General features: G+C 38.0%; 1 protein-coding gene across 1 annotated transcript in view; it reads left to right on the plus strand.

The window, feature by feature from the left end:
• Positions 1-26,583, plus strand: part of LOC150090085 (uncharacterized) — a 460,543-nt gene that overhangs the window by 234,064 nt on the left and 199,896 nt on the right. The window contains exon 10 of the mRNA XM_090389755.1: positions 18,896-19,054. Within this exon, the coding sequence (XP_090245881.1) occupies positions 18,896-19,054 (159 nt within the window). The remainder of the gene's footprint in view (positions 1-18,895; positions 19,055-26,583) is intronic.

Genomic DNA, 26,583 nt, shown 5'->3' on the forward strand with positions numbered 1-26,583 from the left:
GTACTTTTTATTGCTCTGTAACCTTTCCATGCCACCTTTTTCTGCTCAAGTAACGTGGCAACTTCACCATTCATCCAACTTGGAACCCTCCTGTTGGAGTATTTTTTTAATGGTAAATACGCATTCAAGGAATCTGTGATTATTGTTTTAAAAGCATACCACAGTTCAGTTGTATTCATTCTCTATGCAAAATCTACCCAGTTAATAGAGGCCATGTAGTACCTTAAGGCATCGTAATTTCCTTTTCTGAAATTAAAACTCATTCCTTTGCCTTATACTACTGCTACTGGTTCCTTTACTGTCAGCCCTGTTATATCATCTGATTCATGTGTGATGATGAGGTCTAGGATATTCTTTTCTCTAGTACTTTCCCTGACATGTTGATACAGATAACAGTCATCTATTTGTTTTGTAATGAGGTGTCCTGCCTTGCTTACTCAATCAAGTTGCTAAAGAAATTTTAACATATTCCCCACAATCATTAGGTCTGATAATGTAAAGTCAATAACCAAATCCTGACTGTTAACTTTACATTATCATCAGGCAGAATTTCTTTTTCTTCACTTTTGATTTAAAAAAAAAAAAAAAAAACATGCACGTACCCTGTACGCACAAAAGATGTTTTATGTGAAAACATCTTTACCGAAAATCAGAACTGCTTTAAGATTGAACAGCTAGAACTGAAGTTATGAACAATGTAACATTTTATGCTCAAGTTTGCTGCTTACTCTACCAAATCATTGTTAGTGACATTAGCATTATTCTTCAGTATGAAATATTTAGTGTGAATGATGTAACATTTTATGCTTACGCCCGCTACTTACTCTACTGAATCACCGTCTGGAAGAGATTAGCGAAATCCAAGCCAATTGTCAAATTACCCATTTGATTGTAGCCATTTGTTGAATAGTTTACATCACAGTCATACTTACTGCAGTTCCTGCTGCAAAAAGTGTAATTGCAACAATGCAAGTATTTGTATTTTGCAAACCACTTTTTGTTACATTCCATTGTTAGGTGCCACTATAGATGTTTTCACATCAGTAATTTTCTGATTAGTGAAAGGGACTGAATGCCACAGTGCTATAGCCAAGTGTTTATCGATGCCGAAGTCAAATGCAGAGTGTTGTTTAGAGTATCGAGCAAGCCAAACTAAGAAAATAAAGGCCGAGGTAGCAGTGAGTGCTCAAGAACGACAGACTATCGACACTGCGTAAAAGACAAATAGAAAATCAAATGTTGAATTTAGCAGTACCTTCAACCAGCAATGCCTCTCCATTTAACAAGGATGTAACCGAAATGAGTATTAATTATGAACAATTTATGTACAATGCAACACTTCTCCAATTGTGAAGCATATGAGTTGAAATGATCAAGCTCCATTTTTTTTTTTTTTTTTCGTCTACTATTTTTACATAGGGATTTTATTATTTTTTATTTTATTTTTTTTTTGTGATAACCCCAAACACGAGCGGTATTAGAACCTATAGTACTTTGTACCATGCTTGGGTTGGAGGTTGAGAAGATGAAAGAAGATATTTGTTGACATTAGACTTGAACTTCTGTATACTGTAATTTTCAGATAATACGTATGAAGGAAGGTTGTTATTCTAGAAAACGGCAGTTGAATGAATAAACAAGGAAGATGAAAAGTCGGTTCTGTGAGTTTGAAGTTGGACAGTAAATGGATGTGGCTGGTGGCGGCACGTGTTCGGACTGTTTAGAAAGTGAGTGGGAATTATAGAAGCCAATTCAGAAGAACAGTGCCCATGGAAGTATCTGTAGAAAAGGCATGAAATCAGAAACAGTATGTTTATGAGACAGCAAGTGGAGAGAGACTGTTAGAGATGAGTCATTAATCAACCTAACTGCCCTCTTCTGAATGGGATCTAGAAGCCTGAGAGAGGTTTTGGGGGCACCATCCCAGATGTGGGAACAATATTCCATGATAGGGCGGATTTGTGATTTGTATGGAGTGAACAGCTGTTTGGAAGAAAAGTAACGCTGAGAGCGAAAGAGAAAACCAAGTTTTTTTATATGCAGAGGAAGCAGTATTTGTAATGTGCTTGTGCCAAGAGAGATTAGAAGTCAGCGTAATCCCCAAAAGAGATGTATCGTTTTGCCTAGAAATATGCGCCTCCGTAGCCAGGTGGGAAGGAGCAGCAGTGCGTAGCACATGCTTCTTGATTAGACCGGGGTTCGAGCCCGTCACCACCAAATACGGAGTATGCGGAAAGGTCAAGGAATGACCACCGCATATCCCGGAGCAATATGGCCTTAGTTGCTAATGCTCCTAAAAACCAAAATAACAACAACAACAACAACAGCCTAGAAATCGGAGTGCCACCAAAGATAAGCATAGTAGCAGAAGAATCCTTTTTGCGAGATATAAGACAAGACTGAGTTTTAGAAGGATTGAAATCAAATAAGTTGTTTTTTCCCAAGTGGAGAATTAACTGGAGATCGGCATTTAAGGAACTGATAGCGGATATTCGAGAAGTTGAAACTGATTGAGCAGGGCAAGGTTTCTCAAAATGGAAAGTGGAATGCAATGTGCTATCATCGACAGAACTATGGATAGGATTTCCAATCAGTGGAAGAAGGTCATTAATACAGCAGGCCCCCGTTATAACATGGTTTGCTTTACGCTGATTCACTATAACGCTATTCTTATATTATAACCCGTATCTGACTATGACGCTGTCACAGATCACTATAAAGCTCTTTTACAGATTGCATTTTTGGCATATTTAATGAAATCGTTTCATTTGATAGAGTCGATAGCTTGAAAATTAATATAAAAATACAGTTAAAACGTTTCCCACGCCGAATTAGAAATATTCCCACGCTCAGTGAAATTCTATTGCGAGCTAATTTAATTGCAGTACAGTGACTTGTTACGAAGTTCCGAGATCAACATTTTAAAAAATTATCATGTATATTGCTTGTAATATTTTTGCGTTATATGCATTTATCCGAAGTCTAGTCATCACTCAGTACAGTATTAGACATTGTGCGTAACGGATAGTTTACTTGAACATTGTATCATAATTAATGCAACCAACGGAGTTACATTTTCGAAGAGTTAATAATGGTCAATGAGAATGAAAAAGCAACAACGTCTGGGTGCTGTACGAAGACTATAAATGTAAGAAAAATACTACTGAATTTGAAAATTAAATTAGACATTTTGAAGCGAATCGATCCAGTCAAAGACAAGCGGATGTGTGCCATAATTTAGGACTTGTAAGTTTAACTGTAAGAACAATTATGAAAAAATAAAGAATTAATTTTAGCAGCGGGAAAGATAGCTGTTCCACTGCAAGTAACTAGGACAAGCCGGCTATTAGGATTGAAATGGAAAGACTAACTAATTTTATTGAAGATAATATCCAATGCAGAATTCAGTTAAGTTAAATATTATAAATAATAAAAAAAAGAGAGAGAAAGCCTATATGATGATCTGAAGAATACTCACCTAAAAAAAAAAAAAAAATTGGAACCATTTAAAACTAGTAAGGGCTGGTTGAATAGATTTAAAATCCAGGGAGAAGCCGCAAGTGCAGATCAAGGAGCCGAAACTTTCAAAAAAGAACTTGTTAAAATTATTGAAGAGGGGTATTGTGTGTTATACTTCTCAACAAGTTTATAACATAGATGAAGCACGACTTTTGTGGAAACGAATGCCTAAAAGAAGTTTCATATTGAAAGAAGAAAAAAACATGCCAGGTTTAAAAGCGGCGAAGGATCGGTTGACTTTATTGTTGGGTGGTAATTAAACTGCGCGGGATTTAAAATTAATACCCCTTTTCGTTTATTTGGAAGACGGCTAAAGTTCAACCCAAAATCAACACATTTTTTCCCAATTAAATTCATCAGTTAAATTAAATCAATTTAGATCAATTAAATTCATGATTTTAATTGGAATTTTAAGTTTAATTTTGATACGTAAGTAGTTACCATATAATTATTAGCATTAGCATTAGTAGAGGCATATGATGCAAGAAAGCAAGCTTATTCAGCATCAGCCAAAAAAAAAAAAAAAAAAAAACCCACTCCCATTTCACCCATCTGTTCGTTCGAAATACCTGTCCAGTTGAGCTTTAAATTTGTTTAGGCTATCAACTTCTACAACAAGTGATGGAAGTCGGTTCCACCAACCAACCACCCGCTGGCCAAAGGCAAATTTCCGCACATCTATCCGACATCCGTCCTTCCTCAATTTGAATTTATGCCCTCTGAGGTGATTATTCTGAGCAAGATGAAGAATCCCACTGGCATTGAGCATGCTCAAACCATTCAAAGCCTTATACACCTCTATCAGATCACCTCGCCGGTGCCTAGTCTCCAGACTCTGTAATTTGCAAAACTTAAGCCTTTCTTCATAAGAGCACCCCTTTGTTCCATTCACTAATCTTGTTGCCCTTCTCTGTACCCGTTCCAGCAGTTCTACATCCTTCTTGAAATGAGGCCTCCAGACCTGTATACAATACTCAAGATGTGGCCTAACCATTGCCTTATACAAGGGAATAATCACCTCCTTATCCCTGCTAGAAAAATTCCTGTATATCATTGACAAGACACCATGAGCTACTCTTGCAGCTCGTCTGCACTGCTCAGAGAACTTCATATCTGCCTGCACAATTACCCCCAGGTCCTTTTCATTCTCCACCACTGTCAGTGTAGTACCCCAGAGTTGATACGTTGCTCTGGGGTTACTGTTTCCCATATGTAGTACTTTACATTTGTCAATGTTAAACTTCATTTGCCACCTCTCAGCCCATCTGTTCAACCTTTCCAGATCCTGTTGCAGCAGCATAGCGTCAGTAGTGTCCTTAACGACCCTGCCAACCTTTGTATCATCTGCAAACTTGGACATTAAACTTGATATCCCATCATCAATATCATTCATAAACACCGAAAACAACAACGGACCCAACACTGAACCTTGAGGAACTCCACTAATAACATTAGTCCACGTTGAGCAGTGTCCATTGATTACCACTCTCTGTCTTCTGCCACTCAACCAACCCCTTATCCATAGCAGCAATTTGCCTCCAATGCCACACTGCTCCAATTTGTGCAGCAGTCTTCCATGTGCAACAGTATCAAAAGCCTTTCTAAGATCCAAATATATAATATCAAAGTTATTCCCTGCATCCAGTTCTTTTGTGACTACATCATAGTATCCAATCAAATTGGTCAGGCAAGACCTGCCCTTAACAAAACCATTCTGCGTCTGAGCTATAACTGAATTCTTGTCTAGATGATCCTGCAGTGCTTCTTTAACCAGTGCCTCCATTAATTTACCTGGAACAGAAGTTAAACTAACAGGTCTATAATTACTTGTGTCAGCCTTTGATCCTCCTTTGTGAATTGGGGTTACATTTGCACATCTCCAGTCTATGGGTACCTCCCCTGAGTCCAAAGAAGCTCTCATAATTATGGCTAGGGGTTTGCATACTTCCTTTGCTGCCTCCTTTAATATAACTGGATAGATCCCATCCACCCCAGGTGCCTTTTTTATGTTTATCCTCAACAATCTCTCCTCCACTTTCCTCTCAGTTATTACAAAATCATCCAGCTCACTGCCAATGTTTACTTTACCTACATCATTCTCCTTCCTGAATAACTCCTCATGCGTGAATGTAGATGCAAAATACTCATTTAGATTGTTACCCACCTGAGCAGGATCCTCAACTGTTGAACCATCAATATCCAGTGGACCAATCTGATTCATCCCTTTCCTTCTCGAGTTCAAATATGTAAAGAACTCTTTTCTGTTTTTCTTTGCATCCTTTGCCAAGGATTTTTCGTAGTCTGCCTTTGCCTGCCTAATCTCCTTTGTGACTTGGTTACAGACCAACTTATATCTATCATAGGCTTCCATGTCACCCATTAATTTGTATGTATCCCATGCATTTTTCTTCTCTGCCGCATGTCTCATTAATTCATCTGACAACCATTTAGGCCTAAACCTTGAACAATATTTCTTAGTTGGTATGTAAAGCCTGGTAGCCTCCAAGATTAGTTCCTTGAATGCTTCCCATTTTGAGTTTGCTGTTGGTAACATCATCAGTTGGTCCCACTGTATAGAATTTAAATACTGTCTCAGACCATCATAGTCGCCTTTACGAAAACAAAAACCCTTCCCTTTACCTCTGATGGTAGTTACCTCCTTGAGTAAATCCCACTTCAACACACTGTGATCACTGCCACCTAGTGGTTCATTTATCTGCAGATTCTTAATGCATGAAGAATCACTACTGATAATCAGATCAAGAGTATTGCTCCCTCTTGTTGCCTCACGAACATGCTGATGTAGAAAACAATCATCCAATAAATCCACAAAAGCCTTGCTAGTGTGCGAGTGACCAATCCACAAATTCCAGTCAATATCTGGGAAATTAAAATCCCCCATTATAAGACTCTCTGATTTACTGGCCCACTCTATTTCCCTGTACAATATCTTATTATACTCATCAGAGTCATTAGGCCTATAGCCCACTCCTACTCTCAATTTTGATTTCCCTATGCTTATGTCACACCAGACTGACTCGACACTGCCCTGTCCATCGATGTCGACTGGCTTCACTTCCTTGGACTTTATGTGTTTCTTAATTAATAGCATAACCCCTCCTCCCCTCCTGTCGTGTCTATCCTTTCTATACACATTGTATTCCCCAAATTCCAGTTCCGCATTACTTATATCTGTGTGACACCACGTCTCTGATATCCCAACAATATCTGCCTTTGATGTTTTGAGCAATACCTCAAATTCATCAAATTTATTTACCAAACTCCTAGCATTGGTGTACACGCAGGTATACATGCACCTGTTTCTATTCTTAGCTACCCTAACACAACCCATGTGTTTACTTGTACCGCAATGACTACCAGCATCCTCTGAAATATCCTGCATCTTGTTTTCCAGGCTTCTGCTCATTTCAATAGAAGCAGTGCAAGAATCACTTCCACCTCTGCCAGTGGCTACTGTTAATCTATTAGTCCTTGTATCACTCCCCAACTAGCAGTTTTCCGACCCACCTAACACTGCCTCGACAGCATCAGCAAAAATTCTTGCACCCTTTCTATTTAAGTGTATCCCATCCCTGTAGAAGCAATCTCTCCTGTTAACAAGTACAGTCCAGGCTGAAAAAAATTCTACCCCTTGAGCCTTGCACAATCCCTCCAGGGCCGAATTGATCGACAAGGCTCTCATCATATACTCCCTCCTATCGTGTCTGGGCAGAATTGCAGACACTTTCAAGTTAAACCCTAATTCATGGCTTTTTTTCAACAGTGACCTGTACTTGCTAAGTAATTCCGCCGGTCTCCTACTCTTAATATCATTAGTGCCAACGTGTACAACTATATCACCTTTTGTGCCCTTAAAAGATGATATCCGCTCTACAACGTCATCAACCTTTGCCCCTGGCAGACATACCCTGGTCCTATTCCACCTATCCTTTTTACAAAGCATGTTCCCCGTTTCCCTGAAAATAGAGTCACTAACAACTACTAGTTCCTGTGGGACCAGCGCATTCTGCCTAGGGGGCTGCCTCTGTGTTGCCTGATGACCAAGTGCAAGCTCTGGCGTTGATGTGGGCAGCTGAGAGCTTGATGGACCCCTCAGTTTATTTCCTTCGAGGGCATCCACCCTGTCCTTCAAGCTCTCATAAAGGCCCATAACAACGCTGAGTTGTCGCCTGATTTCCTTGCACTCCTTACATCGTGCACACACAAAGACATCCCCCTTGGCAGTATCATGTCCCGTACTCGACTGCTCCGCAATCATCAAGCAAACAGTGCATTTTAAAAGACTGTGATTCAGAGGGCAACTGCCCCCCTCGGTTCTCCCCTGAACCACAGCACTCCCATTAGCTTGAGCCTTTTGCTTTGCTGCTCTGGTCAGAGTCATGATTCCGATTTAATTCAATAAAATTCAAAACAAAAATTAAATCCTTAAGTTATATCCCAAAACAGTTATGTTATATATATATTTTTTTCGGTATCTAGTGTTTTCCACGAGTTCCCTTTATACAACTTCCATATCACGTGTACCACTATAGTTATGTATTAATTATTTGTTACGATTAAGTCATTATATATATATATAGAGTTAAAAATACAATTTAATTGACAATAAAGTTTATCAAGATTAATAGATTTACTGATTAATTGACAATATTATATTATGCACTATACTACACTAAGCTTATGCTATCGTGTAAAAATGGCGGGAATTCACGAACAGTATTTCTACGGACTCGTAAGTATTGATTAGCTTCCAAATCTCGCTATCTCAATTTAGAATAAACTAAGGATCCTAACTAGGTCTATAATCTACTTATAGAAGATAATTTGATATAACAATTGGTTAATAAATCGACTAAATTTGGTTAAAAAAAAAAAAAAAAAAAAAGACCTCTCGTTCAATTTGTGACACGTGGATTTGATACCGTTACCGATACTAAGTAATATCTACAAAATCTCTGTCTAAGTTAAACTTTAAACTAAGTGTCGTAACTAGGAATATAAAGTTACTCTAGAAAATAAGTTAATATGACAATTTAAACTAATAAAGCAGAAAAGAAATCAGGAAAAACTTCTCTGTTTCAAGAGCTTTAAGGAGCAACGGCCGCACAGGCCAACCTCGCACCCAGACCATCCGATGAAACTTGTATGGTTTCCCATACAAGTATTATATATGTATGTAATGCAGAATATTTTATATGTACAAATATTTGAATATTAAATATTTTGACCGAAATTTGTGCATCTTTTCACTACCGTTATTTATTGATTAGGAAATATCCTATGGAACCGACCGCAACTCACTAATACATATGTTACCTTATAGGAATGCAGCGCTCGCTTAGCGTGGATTCACTTAGTGCTCCGTTTTTCTGGAACGCATTATCAGTGTTAAGCGGGGGTCACCTGTATACAAGAGGAAAAGAGTGGGGGAAAGAACTGAACCTTGAGGGACACCAGCATTAGTGGAGAAGTCAGAAGACAGAACCACCTACTATCACCCTCAGTGAGCGATCAGAGAGAAAACTGGATAACCAATTACAAAAAACAGTCAGCAAACCATAAGATGGAAGCTTGTTTAGAAGACCTTTATGCGAAACACGACCAAAAACCTTTGAGATGTCAAGAGCAACTGCTTGTTTTTCACTGAACTTTTCCATTGAATTTGTCCATAAGTGGGTAACATAAGCCAGAATATCACCAGTGGATCAACTCTGATGGAATCCATACTAGCGATCGTTGATCAGACGGAAGGTTTCTAGGTAGCTTAAAAGTTGGCATTTAATTGATTTCTCCATTACTTTAGAAAGAATAGAAGTAATTGCAATGGGACGATAATTAGGTGGGAGGGATTTGTCATCCTTTTTAGGAACTGGGTGGATATGAGCAAATTTCCAAGCAGAAGGAAAAACACCTTTGGAATAAGAAATTGAAAAAAGACAGCAAAGAACAGGAGTAAATTCATGAGCACAGGTTTTGAGAACAAGTGGAGAAATGCCATCAGGACCTGGAGCTTTCTTAGCATAAAGAATCATCAAAATCCTTGTGACATCATTTTGTCGGAAAACCACAGGAGGCATTGAATGGAGTGTGTTGGGGATGGTAGGTGTTTTACCAAGATCATTAATACATGAGTTGGAAGAAATATGGGATGCTAGCAGGTCGGCTTTATCCGTGACTGAAGTGATAATAGAACCATCTGGTTTTGACACAGGTAGGAGCAGAGTTTGTCAAAAGTTGTGGCCAATAGCTTTGGCAAGATGCCAGAATGCTCGGCTATCAGGGCAAGAAGCAAGTTTTCTACTCTTAGCCTGTTCAAAATCTAGTTTGGACTGATTAATGAATGTTTTACAATTGTGGCAAGCTTTGGTGTAGGCAGAAAATGAAACTGAAGAATTGAAAATAAGCCAAATACAATATGCAATGTTCTTCTCTTGAACAGCCTTAGCACATTTATTGGAAAACCAAGGTTTAGATAAAGGAAGAGATTTTAGACTGGAGTGTGGCATAAAGGATTCCATTCCTACAAGAATAATTTCACTGACACAATCTAAGCAAACGTTTACATCAGAAGTTTTGAAACAGTAATCTGACCAAGGAAAAGAAGAAAAGAAATCTCGCAGGTCATCGCATTTTACATTCTTGTAATGCCAAACAATACGAGGTTGGGAATAGCCATGAGATAAAGGCTCCATTGGAGAAGAGACAATTACCAAGTTGTGATCTGAGGTGCCTAAAGGACCACTCAGTTCGACCTTGTACTTAGAAGGGTTGTTTGTGAGAAAAAAGATCAAGCGTGTTGGCTGTATGATTAGGGTTGTCTGTTATAGGTAAATGAACAATCTGTGCAAGGTCATTAGTAATTGCAAAAGCCTCAGTGTCTCGACCAGCTGGGTCCGTCTGACTAGTAAAAGGTACCCAGCTGCAGTTGTGAACATTAAAATTACCAAGGAAAATTACCTCACTGTTAGGAAAGTTGGACTGGAGAAAGGCAAATTGCAAAGTGAGGAAGTGAAAGAGCTCCAAGTGATTAGTGAAGTTCGGAGAATGGTAGAGACAACAGAGAATTTGACACAAGGAGGTAGGTGCATTATAGCCTTGCTGCCCTTGCGCCCTAAAGCCTACAAACAAACAGACACAATGAGATAGAGAGATTTTAAGCCGGAGAAGATCGAAACGAGGTGATTCCAAATTACCAAGTTTCTGACAGGGAATATCTGAACGGGCATATGCACAAGTACCACCTTTGAGGCAAAAGGAATCGTACAGCGAATAATTTGGGCAACTGAGATGAGCAGTAGTTGAATCAACCGATAACTGAGATTCTTTAAGAAAAAGTACATGGGGTTTGGCAGACTGCAAGTGGAAATGGACATCATTGAAATTAGAATTGAGACCACGTATATTTGTGAATTGAACTAGGAAGTGTTTGGGAGGTTTAGATCTTTTTGCAGATAAGCTTACTCTATTAGTTTGACAATTCACAGTGTATTCAATAGTAAGAAAAAAGTGGTGGGGGTAACATGCTGTATGAAGTAATGAAATTTTTGGATATGGCATACAAATGGTAAGGATATACCCAGATCCTTGGCATAACTTGGCCTGCATAAAGTCCCCCCCCCCCCGCACGCTTACACAATACTTGGACTCCCTCCAGTCATTATCTGGCAGAGTAGAGGTAGCAAGATTATACACTGGCTGATCCGGAAGCCTCCTAAAGAGTTACCAATAGGTTTACTCTGGTGTACTAACTAGTGGCCAGCATGAAAACATAGTTTTAGAGCTGTACCCTCAAAATGTAAGGAAGATTAGACCTCGCCATGATGTTCATCATAACCTCAAAAGTCATCAGTCATACTGAATGATGGAAGCGGTGGGGAAGGATTGACCAGAACTTAGCTCTGTAGACTAAACATGGGTTCCATAACTTCAAGCCTCCAATAAGCAAATTGGTGGTATTGCACTGGTCGATATGCGTCATCTACCACCTAATATTGCCTGGTAACACAGAGGGGTGGCATTTCTCCATGCTTGGGTGCCACACCTCTACCCCTGCTTACGTTGGTTCACACCTGGGTTGTCACCCACAGTGTGCTTGTGCATGGAGGTTATACCCAGGATTACTAAGAGTTCCACCCTTGTAAAGGTGCAAGCAGAGGATTTGGCTGTCACAGACCATCCGACTTCACCGAAATAATGTCCACTTGACTTTAATGTCACCCGAATATCAGTTCCATCAGCATTTTAGACTCCCAGGTAGCAAGTACAAGTTATGTGGCATATCTAAGAGAATGTCTGTGACAACCTCAAGGACCAATACACATATAGAGTTTGAATGGATATTTATTAAAAATGATTTCTGTTCTGTTCTGTATGCTACATTTGCGATCGTCTTTAGTTGAAAAACGACACAAGGAAACCAGCTTCTAAAGATGCACCATTGATACACACTGTGTTTTCTGGTGTTGATGTTGTCGGGATCCTTGCTTGTAATAGCTGTAGAGGATCACTTAAGGACAACACCATTCTATTGCTATCTAATTTGAACAGCTTTCTGGATTACCATCACATTTACCGAAGTTAGATTTAGTGACAGAGAGGCTTATTTCTCCTTGCTTACTGTTCATGCAGATAAGGCACCTGAGACATGCATACGGACAATACAGAATTCTGGACCAAGTGATCAGTTTGCCTGTTTCAGTCAACACGATGGTCCATCACTTGCCAAGGGAGATTGACTATGATTACTGTATAAATGTGCATATAAAATGCAAGAAAATATGCAAGTCCGGCTATTTAATCAGGTTAGTAAGAAAGCGAGTGGTTAAAAGTGTGACTTCAATGTTTCGTAAACACACCTCTCTATCGATTGTATCAAATCACGATAGATCAGTCATTTTTTGATGAGAGTCACATGAAAATTAATTTGGCCATAAGCGAAGCTGTTCCGATCGAGGAAAGTTTCATCGCCCAACAACAAACATTGTTGTGGAGTGACAATAAATATCTTAGAATCGCCCCAGGAGAAACTGTTGTACAGCAGAGATTACTGTTTGATGACCATGCAGAGGAACTGTCCTTTCCCAGCATTTATCTTGGACAATTCAGAATGTTCAGAGAGAATTTGCGTGACTCCATTCATGATCGCAAAAGGCATTCAGTCCAACATTTAGTAGGTGCCGCCAAAGATGTGTTCCAATCAAAAACATTTTCTCATAACACAGTAGTAATCGCTCTCTACTGTACAGCCTAATCACATATATCTCCTCTTATCCACTAGTACTGATTATATTCTTGCCACAACCACAACAGGCATTTCTCAAGGAGGTATATATACTCTCCAGTACTATATTTTCAGCATTTCTACATCCATTCTTGCAAAAAAATCCAAATCTGCTGTCGATATGACAATGATTTAAAGTTACTGTGTGTGATGATATTCGCAAAGTTAGCTATGATGTGAATTTACAGATGTATAAAATCATCAAGTATCTAAAAGTACTCAATCTGACTATCATTGCAAAAAATTCTGCTCAAATAACTCATTTGGACAAAATCCCAAACCACACAGAAATAAAAATTGCAGTTAACTCAATTCCAAATGTCTATGCCCACAAAAACCTATGAGTAGCTTTCGTTTAGGAAAGGAAGTAATTTGCATAATTTCTACATCACATTTTCATGACAAATTGGGTTTACTTCAATCCAAAATTTAGTAGGTGCTGCCAAGGGTGTTTTCCCATGAAAATGGGGAAGGAGGGGGCAGGTGCAACTTTTACCTAAAGTCATGCATTTTTAATAAATATCCATTCAAACTCTCGCTGCACATTCTTATGTAAAAATAGTAGTGTGTGTAAGAAAAAGGAGCTTGATCATTTAAACTCATATGCTCTGTAATTGGAAAAATGTTGTGTTGTATATAATTAATCCTCATTTTATATACATCATGTTAGATTGGAGAGGCATTGCTGGTTGAAGGCACTGCTAAATCCAACACTTGATTTTCTGTTTGTCTTTTAATGCAATCTCGATAGTCTTTCTCTTTTACACAATCTCAACAGTCTTTATCGTTCTTGCTTACTCATTGCTACCTCCAGCTTCATTTTCTTAGGTTGACTTGCTCGACACTCTAGATAAATTGGAGCAGAATGATATTAAGGGTAAGTTGCTGCAATGGATAAAAGGACAGTTGAGTGGGAGAAGACAGAGGGTGGTCAATGGGCATTGCTTTTCTTGGACTAATGTTATTAGTGTAGTCCCACAGGGTTCGGTGTTGGGTCCACTGTTGTTTTGTATATTTATCAATAATATTGATGAAGGTATATCAGGCTTAGTGTCGAAGTTTTCAGATGATACAAAGGTTGGCAGGGTTGTTAATGACAGTAATGGCAGTGTGCTACTGCAACAGGATCTAGAAAATTTGGGCAGATGGGCTGAGAAGTGGCAACTGAAGTTTAACATTTACAAATGCAAAGTACTGCATATGGGGTAGAAGTAACCCTAAAGGAACGTATCAACTGTGTGGTACTACACTTAGGGTGGTAGAAAATGAAAAAGACCTGGGAGTAATTGTGCAGTCAGATATGAAGTTTTCTGAGCAATGCAGACAGACTGCCAGAGCAGATCATGGGGTTTTGTCAATGATATACAGGAATTTTGCTAGCAGGGAAAAGGATGTATGAGGCAATGGTCAGGCCATTCCTTCAGTACTGCGTACAGGTCTGGAGGCCTCATTTTAGGAAGGATGTAGATTTGCTTGAGCGTGTACAGAGAAGAGCAACACGATTGGTGAGGGGAATGAAGGGATCCTCTTACCAAGAGAGGCTTAAATTCTGCAAATTGCAGCGGCTGGAGACTAGGCACCTGCGCGGTGATCTGATTGAGGTCTATAAGGCCTTGAATGGGATGAGCACACTGAATTCTGAAGGGATTCTTTCACTTGTTCAGATTACGAACCTAAGGGGACATAAATTCAAATTGAGGAAAGACAGCTGTAGAATAGATGGGCGGAAATTTTCCTTTAGCCAGTGGGTGGTTAATTGCTGGAACAAACTTCCATCTGTCATTGTGGAAGTTGATAGGTTAAATAAATTTAAGGAGGAACTGAACAAACATTTAGAAGGAATGGTTGTGTGAATTTTTTTTTTTTTTTTTGGCTGATGCTATATAAATTCATACGCTTGCTTTCTTGCATCACATACCACTATTACTGTAACACTGCATTTGACTTCGACGTCACTGAACACTCAGTTATAGCAGTGCAGCATTCAGTCCCTTTCAGTAATCAGAAAATTATTGATATGAAAACATATATAGTGGCACCTAAAAATGTAATGTAACAAAATGAAGATTGCAACAATACAAATACTTGTATTATTGCAATCATAGTTCCTGAACTAGTAACTGCTGGAAGTATGACTGCGGCATCATTCTATTCAGCTAGATGATCATTCTCAGAAAGCTGCCAAATTAAATGAGTATTTTGCATCTACATTCACACAAGGAGTTATTCAAGGAGGAGAGGGCCAGATGTTTATCAAACTCTAACAGCGAGTTAAATGATTTTGTAATAACTGAGAGCAAAGTGGAGGAGAAATTGTTGAAGTTAAACATAAGAAAGGCACCTGGAGTGGATGGGATCTATCCAGTTATATTGAGCAAACCCTTAGCCATAATTATGAGAGCATCCTTGGACTCAGGGGAAGTCCCCACAGACGGAAGATGTGCAAATGTATCTCCAATTCACAAAGAGAGATCAAAGGGTGGCACAAGTAATTACAGACCTGTTAGTTTAACTTCTGTTCCAGGGAAATTAATGGGGGCACTGGTTAAAGAAGCACTGCAGGATGATCCTGCAGTGCTTCTTTAACCAGTACCTCCATTAGACATGATTTCATTAATACCTGGGACACAGAATGGGTTTTTTTAAGGGGAAGTCTTGTCTGACCAATTTGATTGGATACTGTGATGTGGTCACAGAGGAACTGGATGCAAAAAATAATTTATATCATATACTTGGATTTCAGGGAAGCTTTTGATACTGTTGCACATGGAAAACTACTGTACAAATTGGAGCAGTATGGTCTTAAGGGTAAGTTGCTACAATGGATAAAAGGGTGGTTGAGTGGGAGAAGACAGAGACTGGTAATCAATGGATACTGCTTTTCGTGGAATAATGTTATTAATGGTGTCCCCCAGGGTTTGGCGTTGGGCCCATTGTTGTTTTGTATACTTATCAATGATATTGATGTAGGTATATCAAGCTTAATGTCAAAGTTTGCAGATAATACAAAGGTTCGAAGTTGTTAGTAACAGTAACGACAGTATGCTGCTGCAACGGGATCGGGAAAAGTTGGACAAATGCACTGAGAAGTGGCAACTGAAGTTTAACATTAAGAAATGCAAAGTACTGCATGTGTGTAGCAGTAACCCCAGAGAAACATACCAACTGGGGTTGTTACACTCAGGGTAGTGGAGAACGAAAGAGACCTGGCAGTAATTGTGCAGTCAGAAAGTTTTCTGAGTAGTGCAGCCAGGCTGCCAGAGTAGTTCATGGAGGTCTTGTCAGTGAAATACAGGAATTTTGTGAGCAGGGATAAGGAGGTGATTATCCCCCTTCTAATTTGGTATCCAGTTTTTTCTATGACTGCTCACTGCCTGTGATGGCTCCCAGTCTTCTAACTTCTCCATTAATGCTGGTGTTCCTCAAGGTTGAGTACTTTCCTCCGCTCTTTTCTTCTAGTATCTTTATGATTAGGCAGTAGTCAGGCCACACCTTGAGAACTGGATACAAGTCTGGAAGTCTCATTTTAGGAACGAGTGCCCTTCTCTGTACTGATTTCTAGAATGAGTACAGAGAAGGGCAACAAGAATGGTGAAGGGAACAAAGGTATGCTCTTACGAAGAAAGGCTTTAGTTCCGCAAATTGCAGCATCTGAAGACTAGGCTCCTGCGAAGCGATCTGATTGAGGTGTATAAGGCCTTGGATGGATTGAGCATTGAGGAAAGATAGTTGTCGACTAGATTTGTGGAAATTTGTAGTTGATTGCTGGAAAAAATTTCCATCTGTCATTGTGGAAGTTGATAGCTGGAACAAATTTCCATCTGTTATTGTGTAAGTTGATAGCTTGAATAACAAGGCAAAACTAGAGAAACATTTGATATGAATTGATGGGTGAAATGGGAAGGGTGTGTTTTTTTTTTTTTTTTTTGGCTGATGCTGTATATAAGCTTGATTTCTTGCATCATATGCCTCTATCAGTGCTAATGCTATTCAACAAATGGCTACAATCAAATAGGTAATTAGACTATTGGCTTGGATTTCGCTAACCTCTTCTAAATGTTAATTCAGTAGAGTAAGTAATGGGCATGATCATAAAATGTTACATGGTTCATAACTTTGGTTCTAGCTGTTCGATTTTAAATCAGTTTTGATTTTCATTAAAGATGTTTGTTTTCACATAAAACATCTTTCGTGCATGCAGGGTACATGTGGTTTTTTCCCACCCTGTGCATAGGGTACACGGGGTGGGTTTTCTCTTTCACTCTAAGCGGGATTACTTTTCTTCCAAACCGCTGTTCATTCTGTACAAATCCTACTACCATGGAATATTGTTCCTATATCTGGGACGGTGCCCCCAAAACCTCTCTCAATCTTCTAGATTCCATTCAGACGAGGGCAGTTAGGTTAATTAATGACTCATCTCTGACAGAGTCTCTTCACTCTGTCTCATAGATGTTCTGTTTCTGCTACATAGCATTTCTCTATATATTTCCACTGTCAGTGTTCTTCTGAATTGCCTCTATAATTCCTGCTCTCTTTCAAAACAGTCCGAACACATGCCATTACCACTCAACACCATCCAACTTCAAACTAATACAATCAGCCTTTCTTCCTCATTTATTCATTCAACTTCCGTTTTCTTTAACAACCTTCCTTCATATGTATTTCCTGAAAATAGCAATCTACAGAAGTTCAAGTCTAATATCTACAAATATTTTCTTTCATTTCATCAACCTCCATCCCTTGCACATGACTAAGAACTATAGGTTCTAATACCTCTCGTGTTTGGGGTTTTCATTTAAAAAAAAAAAAGAAAGGGGGAAAAAAAAAAAAAAAAACTAGCAGTTTTCCAACCCACTTAACACTGCCTATGCATGAGCAAATATTCTTGCACCCCTTCTATTTAAGTGTATCCCATCCCTGTAGGAGCAGTCTTGTTAACCAGCACAGACACCAAACTGAGAAAAAGTCTTCCCCATGAGCCTTGCGCAATCTCTCCAGAGCTGAATTGATTGGCAGTATTACTTACTTCTAACATCTTCTTTAAATAGACTTGTTAAAGGTTGCCACTGTGCTTCCAGTCTAGCTATATGTTTACCCAAAGGTAGTCAGCATGTATACACATGCTTCAAAATCTGTTTCATTTCAGTGGCATGCATTAAATGAAATTGTTTAAATCTCTCTTTTCTTTATCACTTCTTTCTAGATAGCAATAAATATCCACCAGATATTTATCTCCTTTCACAGCAAGGCACATAGCCTCTTTTTGGCACAGTTTAATGAGATAATACCCTTGAGGTATACTACCCTTGCTACCCCAGTTTTTGGCCTATCATAACAATGGTATTATCAACACTTAAGTGTCAGTTTTTTTTTGTTTTTTTTTTAATGCAGCCCAACATGCTTTCAGGTAGTTCAGAAGACGGTTCCCAATGCTATACTCTATATAGTTGCTTTCCAGGGTTGGCACTAATAGCAAGCTGCTCTTGATTTGATGATTTTTTTTTTTTTTTTTTTATTAGGAAAGGTCATCAAGGTGTGATATAGCTTGGAATCATTTTGATTACTGTCATCTGTACCATTTGAAAATGGCACGTTTTTCAAAACCATCACTTCTACTTCTTGACCTCTCTGTGCAGTTTCACTAACAGTGTCTGCTGTTTTTGTTCTTCCACAGCTGAATTGTTTTGCTAATTCAATACTGGAAAACATTTATGAACAAATATCTGCATGATTAGCACAACTGAGAGAAAGTTTATGTTCTGTGATAAATGATACTGTCATAATAGAATGCTTTGATAAACTGTATTGTTATATGTGTTGAATAAATGTTTAGCATGTACGATAGTGACATCTTCACTGTGAAATGCTGTCATCTGTACCATATGAAAAGTTTATAATGAACTGTTTGTTAAGTTATGCATATAATTAGTGAAGCATACTAGTGTAAATTTTGTACATTTGTTCATAGTATTTTTTAGATAATTTAAGCAGCATCATATATATATATATATATATATATATATTTTTTTTTTTTTTTTTTCTAATATATAAATTATATAAATTTTCCAGCAGTTCATTCCTCAGACTACTTTGAGTGCAATACAAACAGCGGTAACAGGCCAACAATTTGAGCAATTTGCAGTTACATATTCATCAGGTCTCCAGCCAACACAGAACTCCCAGCACCCTACAACATTGGCTTCACAGTTAATTGCACAACAGCCAGTTCAGGTATAAATTAAACATTTTGTCTTGACACTTTTATGCACTATCAGTTGTAATCTTATCTTGGGCAAGATTTTTTACTTGACGACTAAATTTGATCGTTTCAGTTTTCTCTCCTTCATTGTTAGCATCTATGAAAGATTTATTTCCATTGCAAGAATAATTTTTTTTTTTTAGAAAAGTTATTTTTTCCCCTCTAAATAATGTTAATTTATAATTATCATCTGTTTATCATCATAGACTAAGAAGAATTATGAAATTCTTCTTAGTCTATGATGATTATGAATTCTGAACTATTATGAATTATGAAAGATTTATTTCCATTGCAAAAATAATTTTTTTTTTTTTGAAAAGTTTTTTTCCTAAATAATTGTGAATTTATAATTATCATCTCAGTCATCAAAGACTGAGAAGAAACATAGCAAAAATAATACTAGTTTGGCTCTGTGTGCATATGCGTGCACACACAATTTCATTTATATAATGGGAACTAGATATGAAAGGTAAAGTAGTGTATTGAATTTGACTGATACTGAAATAATGATTGAACAATATATCCACTTGTAATATAGGAACATATATATATATTGTTTATGTTCTGTATTGAAATTAATACAGAAATAATAATTAATTTTTTTTTCTGGCTAAAGGAGACTTAAGCTCCTATATGAGTGAGTGAATAGCCAAGTATTTGGGCCATAAATCAAACATAAGAAAAATAAAGATAAAATAAAATTTTGTACACATAAATTATTTTAAAAATATTTGCTCAAAATCATATACACAAAGCCAATTATTAGTATTAGCAAAATGATTCAAGGGAAGTAACTTATGTAGCACTAATCCAAAAAAAAAAAAAAAATTAAAGTAATTAGTGTCACTTTCCCTCACTTCTTTATCTATTTCTTTCAAGTACTTATCTAATCTCTCCTTAAATTTAGATAAACTTCCAACCTCCACAAGAGTAGGTAGGAGTTTATTCCAATAGTCAATTGCTCTTTGACTGAAGAAAAATTTTTGGACATCTAGTCTACAATTATTGCCTCTCAATATAAACTTATACCATCTTCTGCATGTCACATGACAGTGTAAAAATTCTATTGGCATTTTGTTTACTCAAATCTTTCACGGCCTTAACACTGGTTTTTAACTGGGGTGCTGCAGCAACATTCTTGGGGTGCCGTGTAATTTCAGTTTAAGTTACTTAAAGTTATTATTATTATTTATTATTTATTTTTTTTTTTGAAATTTATACATTTATTTCATTATAAAAAGGTGTTACGGTATCCATTGTACCTTATCTTTTTAATTTTGTGATGATCTATAATTGATCTTTATTTAGTACCTCTATATAAAGAATAAAATTATTATATAGGTATATATTAAAAGGTTGAAAACCACTGTGTGTTAGGTATTTCTTTTGACCTAGGGGTGCCGTGAAAAAATATACTGGGACACTAAGGGCACCGTGAACCGAGAGAGTTTGGGAATCTCTGCCCTAACACCTTGAATGGTTACTCCACGTCTATCTGTTTCCAAACGGCGTAGCTTGCAAACTCTTGATGAGAATACCCTTTTGTACCTGTAACTAATCTCGTTGCTCTTCACTGTGCCCTTTCGAACAGGTCTGTGCATTTCTTAAAGTTGGGTCTCCAAGCCTTCATTCAGTATGTGGCCTACCCATTGCTTCATACAGCAGATTAATCACCTTTTTTTCTATATTGGCAAAGTTGTTAAATATCATTGACAAAACCCCATGAGCTCTATTGGCAGTTTCTCTGTTTTGAAAACTCCACATCTGATTGTATATTTACTCCTGAGTCCTTTTCATTATCTGCAGTCTGCAGTTTTTGTGTTCCCCAAGTGTAGTATTACTATCGGATTACTGCTAAGCAGATGCAAGACACTGTACTTTCTAGTATTAAGCTTCAGCTGTATTTCTCAGCTCATCAAAATAATTTATCTGTCTTGTTGAAATAACGTATCCTGATTACTGTAACTACCTTACCCATCTTTGTATCATTAGCAAACTTAGATAATTGAAATACAAACTTGAGTCCAGTGTTGGCATTCAAGGTGAGCGGATGTGCTTCGTCAGGGCTCCTCAGTTAAGTGGTTTACTTTTGGATAGTGCTTTTAAATATTTGATTTATTTAGATATTGTTGGATTATTTTGTTATAGATTTTTCCCGTAACAGTTTGATTTTAATAATATTATAGATATAATTTTGTAAAGTTAACTTTCATTGATATTTATTTAATTTTATAATGGCAGTTACGAGATCTGCCTTAAACACGTCACAGGGTATCGTGACTCACACGGAAATAGCCGATGGCGATTTACGGGTGAGTAATGATTTAATCCGTTGTGGAACCTGTGGAATGTTTTCCAAGGTCGACCCGGTGACTAATCCTACGTCATCTGGGGATTCTTTTCTTTGTGATTGATGTAAGGAGTGCACTGATCTTAAATTACAATTTGGTGCACTGATGGAACAATTTGAGCCCCTGAAAAAACGGATGCTTGCCCTCGAGAATAATGCATCTGGGAGTCTTGTCGGGGACTCAAGACTCCAGCAATCTACCAAGTGATGCACACCAGATTCGAGCCTCAAAACAGAAAAACCAAGTGCAAACTACTCTGGTTAAAAAGGACATTGTTTTATTAGGAGACTCCATTGTCAGGGAAACGGGGAATATTTTTTGTAATAAGGATAGGTGGACTAGAACTAGGGTATGTCTGCCGGGAGCAACTATTGATGATGTCACCAACAGATTGTCAGATTTTAAAGGGGGTAAAGAGAATATTATTATATATGTGGGGACTAATGATATTAAACGTACACGATCTGACGATTTGTTGGAAAAATACAGGACCATGCTCAGGAAATGTCGCGATCTAGGCCTTAATGTCTACGTGTCTGCAATTCTGTCCAGATACGACAGGAGGGATTATGTGAAGAGCCTTGTGGATTAACTCAAGACTTGAAGGAATCTGCAAGGCTTTAGGGGGGGGGAACTTCCATCAGCATGGCCCACACTTGTAGGTAGAAGGAATTTGTTTTGTAGAGACGGGATACACTTAAACAAAGGTGGTGCAAACGTTTTTGCCAGTATTATTGAGGATACTGGCAAAAGGTTCAGGGAAACTGCTAGTTTGAGGGGGATGTGGGTAATACTGACACGTGTTTATCTGATAATATTGGTCAAAGTAACTCTTGCACATACCTTAAGAGTTCTTATCTGTTACCCTGACTGGACGTATTATCTAGATGTTCTGGGGGCAGAAACGTTTCACGTGAGCGGGTAGCTAATAATAGAGAAGAGAGCCTAAAAAACTTCAGGGGTTGTGTTAGGGTTGTTAAATATACAAGAACAGTAAATCTTAATTGTTTATACAGTAACGTTAGAAGTGTCGTCAATAAAATGAGCGAATTCGAACTGCTGGTTAAAACAAGTAACGCGGACATAATAGGGCTTACAGAGACGTGGTGCACCCAGAAATTGGGGATGATGAGTTTAAGTATGGCTTGTATAATGTATTTAGGAAGGATAGGGTAGATAGAAGGGGTGGTGGGGTAATGCTTCTTATCAGAAGCAGCCTGAGTGCGACGATAGCTTTCCCGGATTCAGACATTTAACATGCTAGTATAGAGTCTGTATGGTGTGAGATAGTTGGAAACAAAGGTATAATGCGAGTAGGAGTAATCTACAGACCAGGTGATTGTGAAGATTATGATAAAAGCCTCTACATGCAAATGGAATGGGCAAGTAAGCGTCAATGCCTTATTATGGATGATTTCCATTTGTCTCTAATTGATTAGAGTGAATGGGAAGGAAACTCGACATGGGGAACAAAATTTTTAAATCAACTAGATGACTGTTATTTGTATCAGCATGTCAGGGAAAGTACTAGAGAAAAGAATATCCTAGACCTCATCATCACACATGAATCAGATGATATAACAGTAGAGGAACCAGTAGCAGGAAGTGATCATGGAGTTCTACGGTAGATGATGAAGAGAGAGGTAGCAGAAGTAAAAGGCAAAGGAATGGGTTATAATTTCAGAAAAGGAAATTACGATGCCTTATGGTGCTACATGGCCTCTATTAACTGGGTAGATATCGCACAGAGAACGAATACAATTGAACTGTGGTATGCGTTTAAAACATTAATCACAGACGCCTTGAATGCGTATATACCATTAAAAAAATACTCCACGAGGAGGGTTCCAAGTTGGATGAATAGTGAAGTTGCCACATTACTTGAGCAGAAAAAGGTGGCATGGAAAGGTTCCAGAGCAATAAAAAGTACTGAAGCCTATAACAGCTACAAAGTGATATGTAATAGAGCCACAGAAAAGGTTCGACAGGCAAAGGCAGTTTATGAGAAATCACTAGCAAACAGAGCAAGCGGGTGGCGGGGGAAATAAAGAATTCTTCACATATATAAATGCCAAGAAGAGCAGGACACACCAGATCGGACCTTTACGTAAGGGAAAGGGGATAGTATTAAATACACCAGCTGCCGTTGCAGATGAACTCAACAGTTATTTTGCATTGATATTTACAAATGAAAAACCTTTTGTGGCAATGGGAAATTGTGGGAGCGAAGTTGAAAATGTAATTAATGATATTGAAATTTCGCAAGATTATTTAATGAAAAAACTTTCGAACGTACAGGCCAGTAAGGCTCCTGGAGTTGATGGAATATACCCTATAATCTTAAGGGAGGTGGCAAGCGAGTGCATTGAGGCTAATTATGCGAGCATCACTAGACTCTGGGGAGATTCCCTTGGATTGGAAAAGTGCAAATGTATCTTCCATACATAAGGGTGGCTCTAAAAGTGAAGTTGGAAATTATCGACCTGTCAGTCTGACTTCAGTAGTAGGGAAAATCATGGAGGCAATGATCAAGGGTGGAATTCAGGATCATTTTGATAGAACTGAAATTCTCAAGGATGCTCAGCATGGTTTTGTAAAGGGAAAATCATGTTTAACAAATCTGGTTCGCTATTTTGAAAGGGTTACTCACGAGATGGATTTAGGGAATAACTTCGACATTATTTAGATTTCAGCAAAGCTTTTGACTCAGTCCTACACGAGCGGTTACTTTATAAGCTGGAACAGGTTGGAATCACTGGGAAAATGCTTAGATGGATATCAGGATGGCTTCAGGGCAGAGGGTTGCGATAAATGGCTATTCCTCAGATTGGGTTGATGTAAGAAGTGGGGTTTCCCCAAGGATCAGTATTAGGACCACTGTTGTTTTTAATTTTCATAAACGACATCGATGAAGGGACAGAGGGTGTGATGTCTAAATTTGCAGATAATGTTAAAATTGGTAGAGTGGTTAATGATCCCTGCCAAGCTGAGCTTCTTCAGAGAGACCTAGATAGACTTCAGGAATGGTCAGAAAAATGGCAGCTATGCTTTAATCCAACAAAGTGCAAGGTATTACACCTGGGAAACAGTAATCCCAAAATAATTTATTCACTTGGTGAAGTTCAACTAAATCCAGTACTGGAGGAAAGGGACTTGGGTGTTACGATACAGTCAGACATGAAATTCTCTGAGCATTGTAAACAGGTTGTAAGGAAGGCCAATGGTGTCCTATCGATGGTCTATCGAACTTTTGCATGTAGAGATAGAGACATGATAATCCTATTATATAAGGCTTATGTTAGACCACACTTGGAATACTATGTTCAAGTATGGAGACCGCACCTAAAGAAAGACATCGAGCTTCTTGAAAGGGTGCAAAGACAGGTAACTCGCCTGGTGAGATCGGCAAAAGGGCTTCCTTATGAAGAAAGATTTCGAATATGTGGGTTGCAGAGTTTGGAAACTAGACACCTTAGAGGAGATTTGATTGAGGTGTTTAAGGCTGAGAGAGGCATCAGTAAAATGAATGAGGACGAAATTTTCAAGATTATAAATGATGCTAGAACTAGGGGACATAAATTCAAGTTACGGGGGGAAATGTTTAGATTGGACTGCAGGAAGTTTTATTTTAGCCAGCGAGTTATAAATTACTGGAATAAGTTGCCTTCATTGGTGATAGAGGCCAACAGTTTGGGGAAATTCAAAGCTCATCTGGATTGTACTTTCGGGTAAGGGAAGCGCATAGGATGATAGCTTTAATTTCCTTTTTTTTTTTTTTATTAATTATTATTATTTATTTATTATTATTTTTTTTAATCATTGTTTTGTTCGGATTTTTTTTTTTTTTTGGCTGGTGCAACATAAGCCATAGGCTTTCTTGCACCATGCGGCCATTACTAATACTAATACCCATCTTTGTATCATTAGCAAACGTAGATAATTGAAATACAAACTTGAAATAACCTACATCAATATCATTAATGAATATTAGAAACAATAAGGGGTCAAGAACCAAGTCCTGTGGGGACTCACTCGTAACATTAGTCCATGAAGAACAGTGACCATTTGCATCTACTCTTTGTTTCCTACCATTTAACCATTCCTTTATCCATAGCAGTAATTTGTTGTACTTAATGTTAAATTGCTTCAATTTATACAATGATTCGTGTCATCGTCATTAGCCATTTTCAATCCAATGCAGACAATCCAATGCAGGATGAAGGCCTCTCCAGCAACTTTCCAGTTCCTTCTGTTTTGTACAATGGCCATCCACATACTACCCACAAACTCATGAATTTCATCTATCCATCTCCGCCTTTGTCTTCCAGGTTTTCTTCTAGCTCCTCTTGGCTACAATTCCGTTATTTTCTTAGTTCATCTGTCATCACGTCTTTGAGTTATGTGTCCTGCACACCACTTTAGTTCTTTAGTTTTGATAACAATGTCCTTTACTTGATTTTGCTGTCTAATCCATGGGTTTCTCGTCTTATCTAACAGTCTGATTCCCAATATAATTCGTTCCATTCTTCGCTGTGTAGTCCTCATCTTCTCTTCCATTCTTTTGGTGAGTGCCCAAGTTTCACCTCTATGTCATGGTGGGAGTATACATTGGTTCACTATTTTACGTTTCAGACAAACTAGGATATTCCTCCTCAGTATGGACTATATTTTCTGAATGCTATCCATCCAAAATTTATTCTTCTCTTGACTTCCAGCTATTTATCATTATTACAGGTAATAACTTGTCCAAGATAAGTATATGACTCCACCTTTTCAATTACTGCTCCTTCAATCATTATTTCCCTTTCTGTGGCATACTTGTTCATCATTACTTTTGTTTTAGCCATATTCATCTTTAGTTCAAAATCCTTACTAACTGTGTATAACTGATTAAGATTTTCCTCTAATTCTTTGGGATCGTTGTTTATGACCACAATGTCATCTGCAAATCGTAAATTGTTTAGGTACTCTCCGTTCACATTGACTCCTTTCTGCGACCAGTCTAATCTTCTGAAAGCTTCTTCAAGGGCAGCAGTAAACAGCTTCAGAGATATTGTGTCTCCTTGTCGAACTCCTTTCTCGATTTTAAATTTGCTACTGTCTTTGTCTAGTCTAATAAAGGAGGTAGCGTTCTCATATGTTTTCTTCAA

This window comes from Mastigoproctus giganteus, chromosome 2 (genome assembly GCF_048544385.1).
Source record: "Mastigoproctus giganteus isolate SK-2022 chromosome 2, ASM4854438v1, whole genome shotgun sequence".
Classification (NCBI taxonomy): Eukaryota; Metazoa; Arthropoda; class Arachnida; order Uropygi; family Thelyphonidae; genus Mastigoproctus; species Mastigoproctus giganteus.